The following is a 14,629-nucleotide window of genomic DNA, read 5'->3' on the forward strand; positions in this document are numbered from 1 at the left end:
TATTTACCATGTCAACAAGGAAGAGCCAGGTACAGAAGAATTGGCCTCATTTCTTCACATTCACTCTCCAACTGTCAATTACAATGCCTAAAACCAGGGCCCTTACCAACCATCATTACAGTCATCAACAAAATATACTTATTCTCCACTTCCTCCCTTAGCAAGGTAGTGCCAGAAACAAAACCAGCCTCTTTTCCTCTAAACCAATCTCTACCAGTCACATACACCTCTTTTCCTCTCAACCAATCTCCCAGTCACATACAATGTACCTAAAACAAAACCCACTATACCATAGCACAACCCTTCCGTTGTTTTGCATGATCACTTCATAAACCTGATTCAACCCATGGGCAGCACATCTGCCCCAGTATACAAACAATATTTTCTTCACTCATCCTCACCTTCATCCTAGACATCTCAGAAAATCCCCTCATTCTTACTCCACTTACTACCAGTAGTTGCACTGTCATTCTTTATGTTTCCCTCCTCACACCACATATTCTCCTCAAATATTCTTTTCAACACTTGCATCCACACAGCGTCAAGACAACTACGTCTTCACCATCCATCACTGCCCTCACAAACAGTGACTACTCTTTTGGCACACTCCTCAGTGCACTCAGGAACCTTGTCTCCTCATCTATCCTAAGGAATTCAGCCCCAATGGTTCCATCCCCTCCCATGTATCTAAACCACTTCATTTTCTTTGCATCTTTACACCCTGCTAAGAAATATCACCTTACTTTTATTCATATTAACTCAACTTTCTCTTTCACATAAGAAACCAGCTTCTGCAGTTTTTTCCTCATGTCTATCACCGAAGCCGTCATTTGCAAACTGCAAGTGGCTCACCTCCCAAGCCCCTTCACCCCCAGCAGTTGTAGATCCACACCTTTGTCCAAGAACCTTACATTTACCTTCATAAACAATGCATCAATACACAAATTAAACATCCATGATGATGGTAGATTCACATTCACCAAGACCCACACAACGTCCTCCCAAACTGCTCGCACACACACAGATGCCTTATTCCAAAGATAAAAATTCCTCAATGCATTAAGAAGTTTTTCTCACACACCATATGTTCTACATACTAACTCTAATTCCTCCCATAGATCCACAAATGCCACAGACTAATTGCTATCTTTCTGTATGTACTTCTCAGAGGATTATCAAGACAATCACCTGGACCACACATACTCTTCCACTCCTGAAGCCACACTGTTCCTCCCTTCTCTCATGCTCCCAGCATGCCACCATCCACTCAATCATTACTCTCCCATACGACTTCCAATTCGAGCATTCACTTTTGCCTCCCTTGCCTTTACATAATTACACTATAAAGTCATTCTGCCAGTCTTCAGGCACCTCACCTTGGCCATACGTACACTGGAAAACTTGTTAAACAATCCACATCACAATTAACAAATGTCATGGCAATAAAAGAAGATGCCAATTACCTCTTATGAATAAAATGACATTTGGTTTATCAATTCAATGTCTAATTTATGATTAATTGTCAATATAAATTATTACGTTTGAATAAAAAAATGTCATGTGTCATCTTAATCTCACTAATCAATTTGCTTAAATCTAATTCAGTCAATAAAAGAATGCTGTCGGTGGGTTGAATCAGGACGTGTGAGGCGCCTGGGGTAAACCATGGAAAGCTGTGTAGGTATGTATATTTGCGTGTGTGGACGTATGTATATGCATGTGTATGGGGGGGTTGGGCCATTTCTTTCGTCTGTTTCCTTGCGCTACCTCGCAAACGCGGGAGACAGCGACAAAGTATAATAATAAATAAAAAATAAATATAAAAGAATGACTACAAGTTTAATTACATTATTAAAAAAAAGTTGCTTAAGTGTGAATTAAGTGCTCCAATTTTACCTACTGTGTTGTTCTGTTGTTTCAGCAATTTCATCTACTTGTGTTGTTTTAACTGTTTCAGTAAGATATATGCTATGACAGGGAAATAGGTCTTTTTTTTTTTAAGTACATTTATCATCTATTATTATTGTCAAGTCAATTATAATATTACAAGCTACATGTCTCAGTTTCACATACTCTGCCAGAATTTATGGCTACATTCCAAGTGACCAGCATATGACTGTCTCTAACATAAGACTTGTTCCATATCAGAGACAACAATCTCCAAAATCCTGTTGTGGTGTTCAAGAGAAGACCAAAAATTTCTCATGTTTAACAAGTTCTTTACTGAAATTCTGTCCTGCCTGTAACGTCTGGCAGTATTTAAATGTTCTTTTCCATTAAGCTCTTAATGCCTCTAGATGGGTATACATACAAGCTAAGTGATGCCTCCATGTGGATATCTAAACCAAGTAAAATTTCTGAGGTGGCACTGCATGATAATTTCTCCCCACAGCCAGTCATCCTCCAATCTTACCAATGAGAGCACATTTCAAGAGTTTTCTAGGACAGAAACTGAGCAGCTTTTTACAAGGTTTAGAGGACCAGGCAGATGCTCTTGATTTAATTGACGATGATCTGCTTTTGGTTCAAGTTGAGAGTAATTTTATGGTGAGCGAATCTAACAGTAACAAAAGTTGACTGAAATGAGGCAGAACATGGTTTTACAAGAGAGTTGGAGGCAAAGTTGCAAATGCCCACCTGAAAGTGACATCACTGTGCCTGACTGGTACAGCTGGTAATTCCCCAAGCTTTCAGTGTTTCGCTGACAAAAAATTATCAATGAATCACATTGATCAGAGCAAGAAAAGATTTATCATAAGACAAAATGTAATCATAATCAGTAATTTTGTGTATGTAAAACAAATGATAAAACTGATGGCATTCAATAATGATCACAACAAAGTACAGCAATGTTAAGAAGTACGCTGTAAAATTCATTCTGAATAGTAATGTGACTGTTTGCAACTCTTATAAATCAGTTTCATCACTTTCTGAACGAATTACTCAACATATAATTTTTCTACCCGTAACTGAAGCCTTGTGCTTGCTGGTACCATTACATGATCAGAATAAAGCTCATTTGCAGTGTCAGTTCTTTACAGAGACTGAATTTCCAAAGCTCAACTTTCAGAAGTTTTGAGACTAAGATCCTCATAAAAACTGGCTACCTAAATCTAAACTTGCCTTAAGAGAACAGAGCACAGAATCTGGTTTACAGCACACACGAACTGAATATGCACAGAACTAAGTGTTTGTAAAGAAACGGTCATGTCCTGCAACAAAAACTGATCTAACAATTATTTCATAATTTCCAGGTCAATTCTCCAGGAAGACTTTAATTACATCATGAAATGATTTCTTAACCAGTTCATGCATTCCCATCTTGTGCATCAATTTCTCAAATCTTGATATCTCTTTTAGAGTGATATGATGTTCTCTAGAGAATAATAATTCAATCTCACTCTATAGATGCAACATCTGCAACAAATTGTAGGAATCATAGCTGTATTAAATGTCTAGACTTAGCAAGCTTGGAAAAGACAGGAACATGAATTAGATCAGAGCTTTCCAAATGCAAGACTGCAGCGAAATTTGAATCCCAGAATTGTTTAAAGACAAAAACTGTGGAAGGACAACTTAGTCAGCACCGTCCATACCACTTCTCTGGGAATCAACATAAAACATCTACCCTTAACACATGCATTCTTGTTACAACTGCTGGGATTTCCTCACTTATATACATATCAGCGTTGTCCACCTGCTCCACTACAAAAGGTACAAGTATGACTTAACATGATTGCATTGGAATTATTTCAAATTCTTTAAGCTGCAAGCAAATTTAGTGATACCTGTGGATTCAGGATATAAGCCCCTTCAAGACAGAACTCAGGTTAGCGTCTGCCCTTCTCATATTACTAAATCTTCCGATTTAAAGCAGCTTACAAAAAATATTTTCCACAAGTCTCTTATCCAGCTGATTAACCACATCAGCATCCTCCATTCCTCTCTGCATCATTACTTACAAATATCTTCCTCCACCTTAACTCAAATCTATCTAATAGATACATTTCCAGTAAGGAAAATGAGGATACTCATCTTGACGTCATCAATACTTCATTTATAACACTAATTTCTCCTTTGAGTGCTTGTCAAACCATGACATAAAATTTCTAATATGCTTCCTAAGCTGTTGCAGTTCTTGCCAACAACAGAAAATTAGGAGAATTGCAGTCATAAAACAATCTGGCAAATGTTTCGTTTATTATTCCACACTACAAATAGGTTGCAATAAAAAAAATAAAAATGTATGGAATGTGTTCAACTTTGTAGTTGCACTTCCTTATACACTGGTTGAACCTAAACTTATAATGTAACAAGAGGTATCTAAACAAAAGCATGAGCACCTCACTTATCAAAACCATCAAGTTTATGCTGTCTCAGTAATCTAAGTCAATGTAACATGTGGAAGCAAGTCTATAAAGAGACATCATGTGGTGATTCCAAAGGAATTATCTAATTAATTGTCTATTTACATGCAACATGTTCAATTTGTTTTCTGTATGAAATATCAAATATTTCTACTAGACACCTATGTCTTTTTAAGTATTATACAAAGATTTTTTTTTTTTCCCAAAAGGAGGAACAGAGAATTGGGCCAGGTGAGGGTATTCCCTCAAAGGCCCAGTCCTCTGTTCTTAACGCTACCTCGCTAATGCGGGAAATGGCAAATAGTTTGAAAGAAAGAAAGAACAAAGAATTTCCAACCCTACTGACTTCCCTTCTTACACTGAATCTGTTGCAGTCTATTACTGCTTCTCCCAGTGCAGGGGGTTATAATATCAAGAGCTTAGCCATTAGGAGCTGGATATGTTTGGGCTTAACATGACCAGTCAAGCATCCAATGTCTAGTCACACATTAGCAGTGACACATCAAACCCACCTCCTCCAGCTGGGATATCGAATATATGCACCTAAAATAATGCGCTTCTTCCTACAAACTATGAAACTCCTTCAACCAACAAATAAGTATTTCTGAATAACTAAGATATTTCTCTTCATCTAATAAAACTCTTGAAAAACAAACAATAATTACGATAATCACTTTTCATAAGATATCTATGTATTACCATGAACTCCCATCTGCAAAAGGAAAATCTGGAGCTTAAATGCAAAAACCTTTGGTCCAAATCAATTTTGCAAAACTAGGGTTCCTATCATTACTCCCTGGGGATAACAAAGGGGAATGATGCCAATTCCCCAAAGGTAACCTGGCTGCCAACGTACAAAATTCTTTTTTAAATCAAGATTTTGATTGCACGTATCTTAAAAAAAAATCATGATAAAAGGTTTACTTACACGTATATAATCATTTAGCATTTTCCCCTCAACATTTTACTCATATGCTTTAGTTGTTCAAAATAATTTATACATGTGAGCTTTCGGAGGCATTATCCAAAAGAGGGTTCCCAACAAATTCAATCAAGTTAAGAAGTACTTTAACACATCACATCAGGATACAAATGACTTTTTACACACTACAGCAATTATTTCACTTTCCCCAAGCTGACTATATGCTGATACTTATTTTCAGAATCATGTTGCATGAAAACATCAAAAGCTTACTGAACCTTATGTTTCACTGACATAATACAATAAACAAAGAGCCAAAATACTTTCTGTAGGACTTAAAAACAATAAACCACATGATGTCTCAGAAATACACATTAAATGGAACACTCACCATCTGGGGTGGCCGAGAACCATCTCCAGTAAAGCTTTCCATAGGAAAGCTCTGGAGACTTCCATCTCCCTCCCATAGGGACACAGAGTTCTGTGAATAAAATCATGCATTCTCTTAAAATTCATCAAAAAATAATTCTTGAGCTAAAATTTCTCATATACTCTGCATTTTCACTGTTCATACAATTTCTGACATTCAAATATGATAAAACATGTACATTATCCTCTATCACTGAGATCAACTGCAAAATTGCAACTAATATCCTTCCTAAAAATCATACATTTATTCTATTTTGCTTTGTCGCTGTCTCCCGCATTTGCGAGGTAGCGCAAGGAAACAGACGAAAGAAATGGCCCAACCCACCCCCATACACATGTATATAAATACACATCCACACACGCAAATATACATACCCATACATCTCAATGTACACATATATATACACACACAGACACATACATATATACACATGCACACAATTCACACTGCCTTTATTCATTCCCATCGCCACCTCGCCACACATGGAATAACATCCCCTTCCCCCCCCCCCATGTGTGCAGGGTAGCGCTAGGAAAAGACAACAAAGGCCCCATTCGTTCACACTCGCTCTCTGGCTGTCATGTAATAATGCCCGAAACCACAGCTCCCTTTCCACATCCAGGCCCCACACAACTTTCCATGGTTTACCCCAGACGCTTCACATGCCCCGGTTCAATCCATTGACAGCACGTCGACCCCGGTATACCACATCTTTCCAATTCACTCTATTCCTTGCACACCTTTCACCCTCCTGCATGTTCAGGCCCCGATCACTCAAAATCTTTTTCACTCCATCTTTCCACCTCCAATTTGGTCTCCCACTTCTCGTTCCCTCCACCTCTGACACATATATCCTCTTGGTCAATCTTTCCTCACTCATTCTCTCCATGTGACCAAACCATTTCAAAACACCCTCTTCTGCTCTCTCTACCACACTCTTTTTATTACCACACAGTAGTAGTGGGTAAAAACATTAAGCAGAAGCATTAAATAGAAGAAGAGAGTACAAACATTAGGTACGAGCTTCTAGAAATACTGTGATAGAGATGCATTCAGCAATTGGGCTGTTCAGAGTGTATCAGAGATACAGACAGACAGATGGAACTCCAGTTCTATACAGTGGATCAACTACATATGCTGAGGTGAAATATAAAATTCCACACCCATAAAAGCATACTAAGTACCCTCAAATGCCTATATCCACACTACTTGTCGTATGGAATGCAATGAAATCAGAACCCCCTATGCATAACCTGGTCCCAAAGACCTTTCTGTGGTTTCTCCAACTGCTTCATATCCCATGGTTCAACCCATCAACAGCAAGTTATTCTTGCATACATGGAGTCTAACAACACCCAGAGGTAAGCATACATAAATATACAACAAACACCTGAACACTTACCCCCTGTAAACCAGATGAGCCTGGTATGGCTTGAGCAACAATATCTTCCATTGACTGTGGCTGTGAGGCAAGCATCTGAGGATCAAATCCCTGAGGCCCTCCACTACCCCCTCCTGGATCACTACGAGAATCACCTTCAGGAAGAGGGTCAAAAGAAAACTGGGATTCTATGATCTCTTTTGTTTCCGTTACTTCTTCTTCAACTTCCTGGGGTTCTTCCTTAACACCAGGTTCATCTAAGATTACCTAGAAACCAAATGAAGCATTTTAAATAAATTTCTTTTACACACTTATTCAACTCCTACATGACAATTCATGAAAAATATGATAAAGAAATTTTTGTAGGTTAGTGCTTTTTTTTTAATTACTTCCAATTCAACTTATTTTTTTTTTTTTAAGAATGTTAAGCAAAAAAATATCTTGTGAGCTGGGTACACCTGCCATTATTGCTAGCCTACATGTCTGGGTTTAGGGAGTCTCAATTCAGAAAATAAGATTCCCACAACACATACATATGGCCTTGGATGAAAGCAAAATATTTACATCCACTTTCAAAAAGATATGCAGGTTCATGCAGGTGAATGGAACATGAGGATTAAATGTAAGTAAAAGATTAGGAGTTCTATGAATCTTTAAAACTTGTAAAATCTTACAGTTCAAATGTAACAACTTTTTACAATATGAAAATTGATAAGATTTACACAAATCTAATATGCACACCATTTTCTAGGAACACATCCCAATGTAAATAAAAGGGAAGGAGTACTGTATGGAAGTAAGGTCGCTACTATTGCTTTTAAATGCAGTAATTCAGTCAAATTTAAATGTACAATAAGGTTCCTCTGCATTTCCTGCAACAAAGCATCATTTGTATAATACTGTCTATGATCATAATTCTTGATTTTCATTGCTGCAAAACTTTATAAAGTGAAGGTTCATACAGCATGAATCCTCTGTAAAATGTACAAGTTTTAAATGCGACTCCACTTATATAAGGAAAAATGATGTGTGATCTAAGAAAAATTCTGTGGTTGCCCAACTGAGTTGAGAAACAGAAAAAAGAAGAATATACTAGTGGTATAACAGCATTTTAAGAAACTAGCTAAATGAAGGCCTTCACAGGCCTTCTAAGCTAAGGCTGCCAGTTGCTTCAGCAACAAAAGAGCCTGCATCACTAAATTAGCTTGCTTTTGTTTTGCTCAATTATATGAAAGAAACTGATAAGAAATGTTACAAAATGGCTCAGCTGTGTAACAATAAATCACAAACAAGAAGTCTTAGTATCCCTGTTTTCTCTCTGCCAACTTTGCCAAAGACCGAATTGTCAATTAAACATCAAAACATCTAAAAACAGTTCCATATAAACATACATCTCAGCTTTCTATGATTAAAAAAAAAAAAAAAAAAAAAAAATCAACAGAACCTTTGGCTACTTTAATAATTATGTAGAAATGAGACACAAAACCATTTTTCCACAAACCACCACTCATTTATGACTGTCATACACATTAAATCACAAGACAAAAAATAATATAAACATATACAGATGTTGCCAAAGAAGCAACTATTTATGAAAAGATCAATCAATTATGAAGAAAATAATAAAACAAAACCAAGTGAAAGTGCTCTCACCTCAGGTACGGCCTGCTGTGGTTGACTAGACGTCTGCTCGCCACCCCGATGCTGTGACTCTTGCGCATTGGGGAGATTCGGCTGTTCATTACCTTCACTATGACCTTGACTACATTCCTCTGACACAGATTCAGAGGCACTCCCAGCAGAAGGAGAGGGAGAGGTCGTTGGAGCTGTTCTGGACACAGCAGGGGATGGAGTTGGGACTGAGGCACTAGCAGACTGTCTTTGGGATTGAGTGGAGCTCACTGGCGTGTGCTCTCTTGTTTCTCTCTGTTGGTTCTGAGGTGGTCTTGCTTCCTCATCTCTCTTTCTTCTTTTAGCTATAGGACTATCTTCTCTACCACCAGAACTTCTTTTACTTTCTCTACTATCTTTAGTGGGAGCTTCATCAGGTACTGCAAGGCCTTTAATCATCAAACATTCAGCAGCCTTTATTAGACCAGCCAGTTCATTCTGTAACACATTCACTTCACCTACATACATATAGTTCAGAAGAGCCTCTAATTCTTCATGTCTAATGTCTTTTAACACTATAATTGGATGTTTACAGTTTGTCCTTTCAAACATTTGTTCAAAGTAATCACTACAAGTTGATAAGACCAGTTTGTGGACTGGGTAGAATTTTCCATCACAGGCAATAGTCACATCACAATACGATTCCTGGAAATATAAGACATATCAATGTTACTTTTAGTCTGAAAACCTTACTACATTCTGATTCTGCATAAAGATATCACTTGTTCACACTTTGAACTTTATGCATATACAAGCAAAACTACATCTTCCCATGTTCTATCCTCAATTCATCCATTAAGAAAGAAACAGACAATAACTCAGTTCTTTTACCTTATTTCGTTTTCCTTTTAAACCTCTAAAACAAAACATGTCATTCTTTATCTAAATACCAATGTCAAGCATTTCTTAATAAGCAGAAAAATTTCGATTGTTTCAGGATCCTAAATTCAGTCATTAAATCCCTGAATTTCATGCAATTTTCTTCAAAATCATAAACCCAGCCATCCACTTCCAGAATTTCATACACCCCCTTGGTGGTGATGGTGTTGGGAGAGAAAACCACATGCAACTGTTAGGCAACCTGCATATTCAGTGCTTGAGGCCTGAATATACAGGAGGGTGGAGAGAGTGCTTGGAATTGAGTGAAATGGAGTGTAATATAAAAGGGGCAACATGCTGTCAGTGGATTGAACCATGGCATATGAATCCTGATCACTCACTCTTTCTGTCCTTTAATTTCTCACTCTTGATTTCATCTCATTCCACGAAAGACTACCCTTTCCCAATATTCCACCTCCCATATCAATATAAAAATAACCTCTTAAGGTATAATGAACTCGAACCTAAAACAATCATGGTGTTCTAAAAACATAAGCGGGGAAGGCTAAAGTTCTAAGAGTTTTTTTCCAAAATAATAAGAAAAATTCCAATGTTTACCTTGCTCCTGATAGTGGAGAGGATATGGAAGAAAGTGCTGCGGTGGTTGTTCCACTTCAGAGACAACAACCCACTCGCCATGGTTATCTGTAGAATATAATATACACTGGATAAGCAGCATTCAGGGATATCAAAAAAAATCATTTCCTGAGATAAATGAATTCCTTGTATATCAAAACCAATCAGCTTTTTAAGGTTTTCGAACAGGACACTTTTAATCAATATTACAATAAACTATACTTGCAATTCAAGAAACTTTAATGCTGACAATGTTCACTACGTTAAGACACTATCCCAACTGACAAACTGGAAAAAATATCACATTGAGGGTATGTTCCAAATCCCTAGTTATTAGCACATGGGAGAGATTTTACAATAATTTCACTTTTCCTTCCCATCAATTTCCTGCTCTGAAGGTACTATAACTCTCTCTCCTTTAGCCAAAGGAACTCTGGTTCCTGTTTCTCCTCCACCTTGGATGACTGACATTCCTTCATCCCCTGATAGTTCCTCTTACTAATCCTATTCCCATTCCTGTAATCTCTTTTCAGACTGTCCAAAAAGCACTGCTTTCTCTGGACACAAGCAAAGTTTATGGTCCTTATGGCATTCATCCCTGGGTACTGAGAGTGTGCCTCTGAACTTGCCCCTATGCTTGCTCACCTCCTCTGTGTCTATTCAAAAACCAAAACCTTTCCTTCCCCTGGATGCATGCATTGATACATCCCATCCCTAAGGAGGTTGAACATTTTGACCACTACTGTCCAACTGCTTTGACATTCACCTTTTCCAAAGTCTTTGCATCCACCTTTTCCAAAGTCTTTGAATCCCCCCTAAACTCCCCTACCCTTTAACACCCCAAAAATCACACTCTTCTCTCTGATCACCAGAACAGCTTCTGTAAGGCAAGATTCGCTGGTGATATTTTTCCCTATCTTACTTATGTCTGGTCATCATCCCTAAAAGATTTGGGGAAGCCATGTGTAGTCACCCTTGACATATCTAAGACTTTTGCCCGGGCATGGCATCAAGATCTCATCTCTAAGCTCCCCTCTTTTGGCTTCCCTCCCTCACTTTGCTCCTTCATATCTAGCCTCCTCTCTAGTCAATCTTTGTGGTTGTTGATGCATCACCCTCCTCCCTTTTCTCCAACAACAGCATGTCCCTCAAGGTTTTGTCCAGTCCCCTTCACTTTTTCTTTCTTTCAACAATTTCCTCTCCACAAACCATCATAAGCACCCATACGCTGATGACTTGACACTACATTCATCCTCATCCTTCAATTCTGTCCCTTCATCTCTCATCCGATCTGCATCTCATCTTGACACAGCTTCCTCAATAAACTCAAACTTGGACAGGATACTCAGTGGGGTACACAAAAGCTTATTAAGTTTAATGCCTCCAAGACCCAGTTTCTACCCATCTCTCCATTGAAAACCCTTCACAACTCCTGTCTCTCCTTTGATGGTTCTGTAATTACACCTCAACTCAATGAACATATTTGATTACTGTAATATCCACATTTTCTTGGAAACCCCACATTATAGGAACGGCCAAGTCTGCCTCTATGAAACTGGGAGTCCTATTTAAATGTCGAGACTACTTCTTTTCTGAAGTTGCTCCGTTTATACAAAGGATTGATTCCTCCTTATATGGAGTGCTGCTCTCACATTTAAGGTAGTTCTAGCTCTGCATCCTTACTTGACAGTGTTGAGTCGAAAGCAGTCTGCCTTACAGAAAGTCCAAGGCTAACTTTCTAACTCGACTCTCTTGCCCTGTCACAATGCTGGTTCACTTTCCCTCTTCTATAGGTATTACTTTGGTTTCTGATCCCAAGAGCTGGTTACCTGTGTGCTAACACCACTAGCTAGACCACACAATACTCAACAAGCCATTGTATCACATGATTATTATCACATGATTATGGCCATCTGCAACTCAAGAGTGAACCATTTTGATACCTGCTCCTTTCCCTACATGTTAAAGTTCTGGAACTCTTTTACCTTCTCGTGTCTTTCAATATAACTATGACCAAGCACATTACAAAAGAAAGTCTTCAATTTTTTCAAAAATTCACATACTTTCCCTTGTCTTTTCTTTTTCCACTTCATAATTCTCTCCATATTTCAATTAAGGCCCGGCCTTGGGGTGGACTTTAGTCCATGAATGCTTTCAATATATAAAAAAAACTTTACATTTAAAAAAAAATGCACATGACAGCAAGAGATTAGTTGTAAGCAAATGCATCCTTTCTTCGTCTGTTCCAGGCACTACCTCCCTATCTTGGGAAACAGAAAACAAGTATGAAAAAATCTATATATATATTAACACCTCAGCCACCTCCTAGGTTCGATGCATAGTCTTGAAACTGAGGTGCTTAAGTCCACGCATAAATATGTCAACAGGAATCATCTCACTTGCGAAAATAACCATCTAGAGGTTTTAAGGAACTAAGGAAAAGCAAAAATATAAGGTGTGCAGAGTCTATATATATACATGCTGGGCAAAATCAGGTGTCTACAGAGATTCAAAGTTCAAATCAATGCTTACGAGCTCAGTCCAACACTGTGTCAGATTCCTCGTTCTCTACAGACATCTGAATTAATTATTTACACTTCATGTTCTATCCATAAAACTTCATTAACTAACTTAGACATCTGATGCATTAAAACTGGCAGTATATTAATCTTTCTTTCTTTCAAACTATTTCGCCATTTCCCATGCTAGCGAGGTAGCGTTAAGAACAGAGGACTGGGCCTTTGAGGGAATATCCTCACCTGGCCTCCTTCTCTGTTCCTTCTTTTGGAAAATTAAAAAAAACGAGAGGGGAGGATTTCCAGCCCCCCGCTCCCTCCCCTTTTAGTTGCCTTCTACGACATGCAGGGAATAAGTGGGAAGTATTCTTTCTCCTCTATCCCCAGGGAACAAATATTAATGTTACAACTTTAATTTCACATACAGTATATAAACACAACTTTTCCCTCGCCCTCAACCCTAATGCTAACAACTTATTCAATGTCAAAAGGTCAATTTTTCAGCTAGGGTAAATCTCACACTCTTTAAATCAATTTCCTGTGGCTAGAACGATTCCATAAGAGCAGAACACACATCTACTTTATTAACTTTTACTAGTCTTGCATTTCATGACAAAGCTTTTTACCAACTTTTATAACTGCTGTATTTCTTTAATCCAATGTTTATGAAAATCAATTTGGTGAGGGCAAATGCTTTGAAAACAACTTTACTTGGATACAAATCTTTGATTTATAACCGCTTTTGTATATTTTTATATTTGAACTCGGGCAATCTCTTATTCTGGTATATTTGAGGGTTTTATGACACTCCAATTACAATGCAAAACACTAATGTTCATACCTACCTGGTTTCAATGAATAGGTCATTACAAAGCATAATTCTGAGACTAAATTAAAGAATTTGCACCTACCTCATCTATGTTCTTGTTCTGTCCCCCCAATATCATTCATGTCACACCAACCCATACACTATTTTCTCATTCTGAAGCTGAAAAAAAGAGGTTCTTGAAAAGCAATAAGCTCTACTTAATACCCTGACATTCTCAATCATTAAAACTGAGGTGTGTAATCTTCACCATTACCGTTCCTCTGTCAGCGAACATCAAGCAGGGGCTGAAGTGGCTTTATACTGAAGTTCTATTGGGGTGCACTTCATTCATTCGATTCCCTCCAACATCTATAAGTAGTTTCCAGCTTCTATGACTGGTGCAGCGTCTGGTGGAGCTCCTCGAGTGGGTAAGATTTGGTGTCTGTGGCAATGAGACAACAAAGGGAGCAGAGGAAGGGTCACCAAGGTGTCGCACTCCAGCAGCTGCGCCGCCGCAGCCGCAATGCCGCTCACCTCGCGTCATCTACAGCGTCACCATTTCCGACCTTTACAGCCCACCTGCCGCTTCTTTCACACGTTCTCTTACGCTCAAAGAAATCTACGTGTGTTTAGCTACACATTCAATCATACAATCCACGAATATACTCACAATTCTTGATCTCAAGCTGTATATATTATGGAACCGCCATTACCCCTTCTTTGTGGCACAAAGCAAACATGGCGTCTTTCCGATCGTTGTGTTCGATACTTTAAACACAGAGGTAATTCACGATTATAGCATCAATATCGATAGCCATAAGCCAATAAAAATAATTACATGATCATCGAGATAATTCCTTGATCTTTTTCTAGTTAGAAATGATCGATAGGAAGAGTCACATAGCCTTATAATAACGAGTTTTTCGATATGGAGCAATGATTCGAACACGATGGTTTAACGTACCCAGCCTGTGTCTGAGACCGTATCTTGTATCACCGTTCTTATCGAATTTCACGCAGACTTCCTACCCTCACGTTCTTCACTATTTCCCATCGTTCAGCAATGGCTTCGGCCTAAA

The 14,629-nt window shown here is 38.3% G+C and overlaps 1 protein-coding gene across 50 annotated transcripts in view; it reads right to left on the bottom strand.

Annotated features, from left to right (window-relative positions):
- Positions 1-14,377, bottom strand: part of LOC139747108 (uncharacterized) — a 275,924-nt gene extending 261,547 nt beyond the window's left edge. For 10 of the 50 annotated variants that reach the window (XM_071658967.1, XM_071658965.1, XM_071658964.1 and 7 more), the window contains exons 1-5: positions 13,825-14,150; positions 10,209-10,295; positions 8,754-9,416; positions 7,122-7,367; positions 5,681-5,770 (exon numbers count right to left, since the gene is read on the bottom strand). In XM_071658967.1, coding sequence (XP_071515068.1) covers positions 5,681-5,770; positions 7,122-7,367; positions 8,754-9,416; positions 10,209-10,295; positions 13,825-13,845 — 1,107 coding nt within the window. In that variant the 5' untranslated portion in view covers positions 13,846-14,150. Of the gene's footprint in view, positions 1-5,680; positions 5,771-7,121; positions 7,368-8,753; positions 9,417-10,208; positions 10,296-13,824; positions 14,160-14,220 lie in introns of those variants that run through there. The other 40 variants (XR_011712316.1, XM_071658957.1, XM_071658977.1 and 37 more) reach the window with 14 other exon arrangements.
- Between the last annotated feature and the right edge of the window lie 252 nt (positions 14,378-14,629).

This window comes from Panulirus ornatus, chromosome 67, assembly GCF_036320965.1.
Source record: "Panulirus ornatus isolate Po-2019 chromosome 67, ASM3632096v1, whole genome shotgun sequence".
Taxonomy (NCBI): domain Eukaryota; kingdom Metazoa; phylum Arthropoda; class Malacostraca; order Decapoda; family Palinuridae; genus Panulirus; species Panulirus ornatus.